General features: G+C 32.3%; 2 protein-coding genes across 2 annotated transcripts; one reads left to right on the top strand and one right to left on the bottom strand.

The window, feature by feature from the left end:
- Positions 1 to 535: 535 nt before the first annotated feature.
- On the bottom strand, positions 536 to 1,691 carry LOC114874290. The gene has a single exon (XM_029183459.2). The coding sequence runs from the start codon at positions 1,337 to 1,339 to the stop codon at positions 659 to 661; it is 681 nt and encodes a 226-aa protein (XP_029039292.2). The 5' UTR covers positions 1,340 to 1,691; the 3' UTR covers positions 536 to 658.
- A 1,125-nt stretch (positions 1,692 to 2,816) lies between these two features.
- LOC114874291 (ubiquitin-conjugating enzyme E2-17 kDa) lies at positions 2,817 to 6,442 on the top strand. The gene is made up of 6 exons (XM_029183460.2): positions 2,817 to 3,088; positions 4,481 to 4,544; positions 4,776 to 4,807; positions 5,340 to 5,417; positions 5,496 to 5,601; positions 5,733 to 6,442. Exons 1-6 carry the CDS (start codon positions 3,065 to 3,067, stop codon positions 5,870 to 5,872), a joined length of 444 nt encoding a protein of 147 aa, XP_029039293.1. The 5' UTR covers positions 2,817 to 3,064; the 3' UTR covers positions 5,873 to 6,442.
- The last annotated feature ends 673 nt before the right edge of the window (positions 6,443 to 7,115 follow it).

Genomic DNA, 7,115 nt, shown 5'->3' with positions numbered 1-7,115 from the left:
TAATCATTCTGAATCGTAGAGTGCGCAACAAAACAACTTACTGTTTTGAACAACGTCGGTATTTCAGGTCGTGTGTGATCAATTCCCAACGATCGGTTTTAACTTAGCTATGATATTATTATTTAGCTTGTATTGTGTCCGTAGAACGCTCCACATTACGACAATGAAAATAACAAATTGATTATTTTACCAAAGTCATATTTTTGTCTTACTAGTTCCCCACATCCCATTAGATGGTACCACCAGTACTATTTTCAGAGTAACATGCGAAAAGACCAGTTTTCGTTCTTTCGTGCGCATCTTCGCCCTGATTGGCGATACTCCTAAACGAAGTAGAAAGCGATTAGCGGAGAGCTCGCTGCATTCCGCCACCACCTTCCAACCTGCGCGTCGCAGTTATGGACTCTGGTGAACTGCGGTATAAAACTTGTATATTATTTTCAATTTATCAAAATACTTTACAATACTTTACAATATCAAAAGTGTTTTCTTTTGGTATTCAATATGTTAAGAAGTTACAGTATTTTTATATTTCAGAACTAAATGTCCGAATGGTATGTCTCAATAGCTGAATCTCGTCCTCTTTTGAAAACCAAACGTAATAAAGAAACATTTCCTTTCTAAGAAACCGGGTTATTCTAATATTATTATTCGCGCGTTATTTAGAAGTTGCCGGTATCTTTTTGCATTCAACAGTAGTGCAACAACACCCTCTGGTCCCTTTTTTAATCGACGTACGAGGTGGGTATTTCGAAGATGGATGTTTCCTTGTTGGCGCCTCGATGATGATATTTCGTGGTACCAAAATGTCATCCCATGGAATTTCAACGTCATCGGTGACACAAGCTTCCTCTCGTAGTGGTTGTATGTCTATTGGTTTTTCAAGTACAAGATCATCCCATGGAATTTCTAACGTAGAATCGCAACTTGCAGGATCACTCTGTTTCGTAGGTACTGTTTCCATGATGATCAAATCCTTCCATGGAAGAGGCATGGTACTCTCAGATTCCTTTTTCGATGGTTCTTTTTCAGCATCCTGATCACCTTCCTCTGTATGACGGCCTAACGGTGCCATTGAAGATTGTTGACGAATTTTCATGCCAGCCGATGGTAACGCGATATCCTTCCACGGCAATTCAATCTTTGAATCGCACAATATAGACGCATCTGAAAATTCCTTTCGTAAATCTTTCAGATATGGCTCGTGGTACATATCTTCCTCTGGATTGTATACAAATGTTTGTCTTTTCTTTTTGCATTGTTCGTTCTGCTTTGATGGTCTATGCAATTTTTTATGAATACAATAACATCCTGTTATCTTCCTTTTACTTTCAGCCATGATATATATTGTAGGTCAACTTGAGTTACAATACTTTTCAATTTTCTGACTCGTCTAACCTCTATCATTCGAATCAGTGTGGTTTGTTTTGTTCTACTACCTAGAACGTACTTTGTATACGCATAATTTGAACAATGTTTCGTGGAAGCTGATCAATGTAATAAGTAATACAAATATGTATCGAGTTATAAACTCATGATGGAACTTCTTAAATGTTCTTCAATTTTAAATAAAATTTTACGAAATGACATCATCGCGCCGAAGTAATTTTTATTGGGTGCTGCTTTTAGAAACAAAAATGATGTAGTAAGACAACTTCATGAAATGGGACTTTGGAGATTTGCAAACTAAAGAAAAAGTAAAGTACCAATATACACAAGAGAAAAATTAATATTATTAGAGATATAAATAATTTTTCTTGTTGCAAGTCATTTATTCGCTTCTGGTGCTCTTGGGCGAACGGAATCATTATCTCTTCTCTTCCTATTTATACACACGCATCTTAACACAGGATTACTATTACATTTCACTAGACAATTGTTATACTTATCCTCGCAATCTGTGAACAGCTGTAGAGAATTATCAGTTTCTACAGTATGATAAGAATAATATTGTATTAGTCTGATCAGGAAATGCTACTGTCACAGGAAGATATGTAGGTATGTGGAAAAATATTCTTATCAGAATATAATGCCTCGTACATTGTTTAAGAAACTTCGTCATCATCTTTACAAATGTGATTCATTTGAAACACAATATCGGGATTCCGGAAGACCTAAGTCTATTTTTATTCCTACCCACAAAGGAGGTCCGCGTTTTGAGGGTAGTTCATATTCAACGAGTGTAGACCCTCACTTCACCAAACGAGTTTTCATGATGGCTTTTCGTAAAGCATCAAATTCATACTTAATCTTGCATATTTTATTCACCAATGAAACTGTACGATATAGCTTCTGAAATTTTGAAAACCCTTATTTAATGAATTATAAAAATCGTCAGCATTGATTTTCCTAGAACGCATTGATAGGCATCAATTTTTAAAAATTATTATTTTACCAAATCGACTATAAAAACGTGTTTTTTATTGTGTTTGATAGAAAGAATTTTTCCTTCTTTTAAAAGAAGAAATGACAATATAATCTTCTGTTCTATGTCATATAAGAGCCCCAGCAACGAATAAGTGATTTGCATTAACCAAAATGAGAAGTTGTTTACAAGTCCAAGAACATTATACCTATTTTGCATATTATTTGGTCTCAAATCTCTTTTTTGTTTTTAACACCGTGTATACGTAATACACATATATGAAAAGAATTCGATTTAATCATTCATATTGGCCAATCATTTAGATCTTTCATCGCGACATCTACCGAGAAATGATGGTATAATATTAAAAATCCACTAGTTGCCGATAAAAGGAAATCCGTAAAGACTTTGACTTAATTTTGCAACAAAAGATGTAAGAAAAAATAAGGAGGTGCTGGTTTCCTTTGAAATATTTACGTTATAAAATTTATCTGTTAAAATAATCGTTGATATGATTATGAACGCTTTGTTTCAACGCGAAAGAAATTGTGCAAGAATAGTTGACGGATTTTGGTTTGACCACCGTAGTAAGACTACGTTTAGAAGGCAGCCATCTTGCAATCCCTAATCAAAGATCTTCGGCTAGCGGGTATCGCTGTCTGGTTTTCAGCCGGTTAATATCAACACACAGTTCAACAAATGGCTTTAAAACGAATTAATAAGGTATGTGAACGATCAGAGGTGTTCGTATTGTACAAAGACAGTCGGGTGTTAATGTGATGTGTGCCAAACGCAGTTGAACGCCCTTAACGATTTTGCAGTGAAGCAATGTGAGGCAGCATTGAAAATCATGTTGGCTTTTCCCCTTTTTTTCACATTCTTCGATTGTGCTTTGATTTATTTGCATACGCGTTTATGTCGATGTTGTGCATTGCACACAGAGCACAGTGCCACTTTGTGCCAGTGGACGTAGTAGCTACGGTGACAGTGAAATTCTAAAAAAATTTTAAGTGGCTACCCAATAAATTGCCGGAAGTAACGTAAAACCGTGCGTTACATACATCTATATATACATATATACTTATATACATATATGTATGTAGCTATAGATAACTCAGAAATTACGAAAATTTCATTAGTGCATTCAGAGTCCATTTGTGGATGTAGATATATCATCATACATTTTTTTCAGTGACCATTTGCTTATTTGTTTTAATACATAATATGCTTTTCTCTATGTGTCTGCAGCACACATTAATGAGATAAAGTGAATCATTTAGAACTGATATATTTCTGTATGATGCATGCCAGTGATTTGATCTGTCAGTCATTATAATGTTTCTCAGTCTGACCATCAGTCGCAGTAGAATGGACTAAAAAATGGAAATCATTGGATATGTTACTCTCAGAATAATCACACGAAACACAAACTGTTGTATCACTCTTTTTCTTTAACTTCAATTCTGTAATTATATTTCCATTGTAATGTAATATAAGTAATGCGAATAATTTATCTCATATTATTGTATACCATTGTCTAATATAAACATACATAGCCATAGAATAATATTTATTCCAATTGTTTCTTTTCTAATTGCATTGTTACTAGTTAAGGCATTGTAATATTTAATTCATTGTATTACAAACCATTATAGTCATATTTCCTTTATCTTAACCTTTTAATGTTATCTACCTTTTGAATGATGATTCAATTTGATCTGATTTCTTGATATGTATGATATGAAAACTATAAACCAATTGATATATAAGCTTAAAATTATATATTACAAGATATTACATTTATATAATTCGTATCTATGATATATACATATGTAAGAATGTTCTAGAACATTTTGTTTACACATGTTCACATCTTTCTTAATGCATTTAAAACTATCCATATAGACCTTTTACTTTAAGCTTCATGATGCAATGCATAACACAGACACATTATTGATAGAGTATATTTTTAACCAGGTGATATTTATGTTAAAAATAGTATTTGTAAATTTTAATCGTGCATAGAAGAAAATATATATAACAATTAATAATATATGTAAAGTTTGAATTAATGCTTAAGATTTTTAACAGATTTTGTTTGTGTCTTCTATTTAGGAACTTCAGGACCTTGGTAGAGATCCACCGGCACAATGCTCTGCTGGTCCTGTAGGAGACGATTGTAAGTTCTTTAATGTCATTGTGACTGTATATGCAGCAATTAAAGAATATTAAATTACCATATCTTATATGGCTTGCTATTCCAAAAATACATGTATCTATTAATATCCACAGCAAATAATTAGCTAATTTTTATGAAACTGTAAACTTATGATGTTTATGTATAAATAATAATCATTAGTATTTGATAGTAAAGTAAAGTTTCTACATTTAATTATATGATTGTTTTCAGTATTCCACTGGCAAGCAACTATAATGGGACCAGTAAGTATACCTGAATTTTAATATTTTTAGCACTATTAATTAAACTAATGTCATTCAATTTAATAGTATCATATACTTTCTTTATTATTTTGTAATCATGTTAATGTTCATGTAAATATAATTTGTAAGCATTAGTTCCAAGTATCTCCACTTTAATCTCTGACATTCAAAGGTAACTCCCAAATAATGAAATTTATCTTTTGTTACATTTGTTAATGCAATGCATGTAATGTTTGATGTAATAACAATTTACTAAGATTTCACATCTTTAATTCCTGTATCATGTTGTATTGTTTTCATGATATTAATATCTTTTTACAGAGCTATAATATTTCTAATAACATTTATATTATAATTGGTTAGTAATAATTGTTAAATTGTTAAATTAATATGAGTGATTATGTTGCTTTATCTGTTTCTTTATATTAGATATAATTAGTTCTTTATGATGAACATCAATGAAAACATTTTTGCATTTAAATTGGCCAATATTGAATGTTAGTGTATAACTAGGAGTAAATATTATTTTCAGCCTGACAGTCCGTATCAAGGAGGAGTATTTTTCCTTACAATTCATTTTCCCACAGACTATCCATTCAAACCACCTAAGGTATGTACATTAAAGATAACATTGTTTGGTATACTATTACATGTGATTAGTATATTCATTTAATGCACATTTGTCCAGGTTGCTTTTACAACTAGAATTTATCATCCAAATATCAACAGTAATGGAAGTATTTGTTTGGATATTTTAAGATCGCAGTGGTCTCCAGCACTTACCATATCAAAGGGTACATAAGTTTGCAAATATAATTTAAGTTTAAAAAAGAAAAACAATAGGATGAAACAATTATTTGAGTCAATTTTATTAATATTATTTATGAAAATGTTGAATACATTATGAAAGTTTTCTTATTTTCAGTGTTACTATCAATATGCTCATTACTGTGCGATCCAAATCCAGATGACCCTCTGGTACCAGAGATAGCAAGGTTATACAAAACTGACAGGGAGAAGTACAATGAATTGGCACGTGAGTGGACGCGCAAGTATGCCATGTGATGCGCCAATCTCTGCTGACTTCAACATCTAAAAGCCACCAACAAGCAGCCCCAGCCTATTGCCACTTATGCATCAGCACCGATTGAAATTAGCTATGGCTCGTCTACTTTTAAACTTAAGCCAGTACTCGGGCTCGGAGAATGCTCAGAAAAACGCGATCGATCTGAAGTTCCCTTCGTCCCGAGAGGCCTGCGAATATTGAGACGTTGCCACAATGGCAATTGAGGCAATTTGAAAGGTGGTCACATAACATTATATATATATATATATAAATCAGGAAAAAAAAGAAACATGTCCGCTTTGATTTTCATAAATAAAAAAAAAATGGAAGTAAAATATAGGAGAGTGAAAGTAGGATTTGTATTTGAATTTAATAGTTTAATTTCTAATCATTGTGCTTATTATACCGTAATTATATATACCTACTTTCTCAGTGAAATGAAAAACCTTAAACTGACAGCACACCGATTGTTAGTTTTAAAGCAAATGAGCAATGTTTGCCCGTCCCTTGGAACGATGCGGTCACTTTTTTGTAAGACTGGGCTATATATAAATACTACTGAAAATATACCTGTATGTTTTGTTCAATTATTAAAATTCCTTACCTATCTAACAAATTCTACGAGTAACTCGAAATTTCTGGTTTGGTTCCTGTGTGTGTGTAGTAGTTTAATTATGCATATCATTAATCGATAAATCGGACTATACAACTTCAAATAACTTAAAAGTATACAAACATAATAGAAACTTTTAAAGACTTGTCTGACCGCGAATCTAAGTATCTACCATTCACGGGCTCTCGTACGACCTTAACTCGAATCAGATGAATTCACAATTTTTTAAGGACGTGAATTTTAACGTCAATCAGCTTTATTTACATATTAGAAAGGTGTAGTAGTCGATGTCAGTATTTATCGATAAATGATGAGTGCGAAGTAAATTTTGTTTGAATTTTTACGTAAAACGCGTTATGAAATAGATAAGAAGTATTTCAATGAGCCCTAAAGTTTAACAATGAATTTGTAAAGCCCTCTGAATTAATTTTATTAGTAGAGTGCGTCATTATGATATCAATAGTCATGTGCGTCGTACCTTACAAATGAAAAATTCGACCGTCGCTATGTTTTATTCGGAACGATATGCGTTTACTATTGTTTTGCGTGTAAAAATCATTTCCTTTAAGCGATAATTTTTCTATTATTATTGTTGTTGTTTAGTACATATCTTTAAGTTTCCTTTCCAC

The sequence above is a fragment of the Osmia bicornis genome, chromosome 3, assembly GCF_907164935.1.
Source record: "Osmia bicornis bicornis chromosome 3, iOsmBic2.1, whole genome shotgun sequence".
NCBI lineage: Eukaryota > Metazoa > Arthropoda > Insecta > Hymenoptera > Megachilidae > Osmia > Osmia bicornis.
The sequence above is the reverse complement of the archived record's forward strand: the minus strand, read 5'-3'. Positions and strand labels throughout refer to the sequence as shown.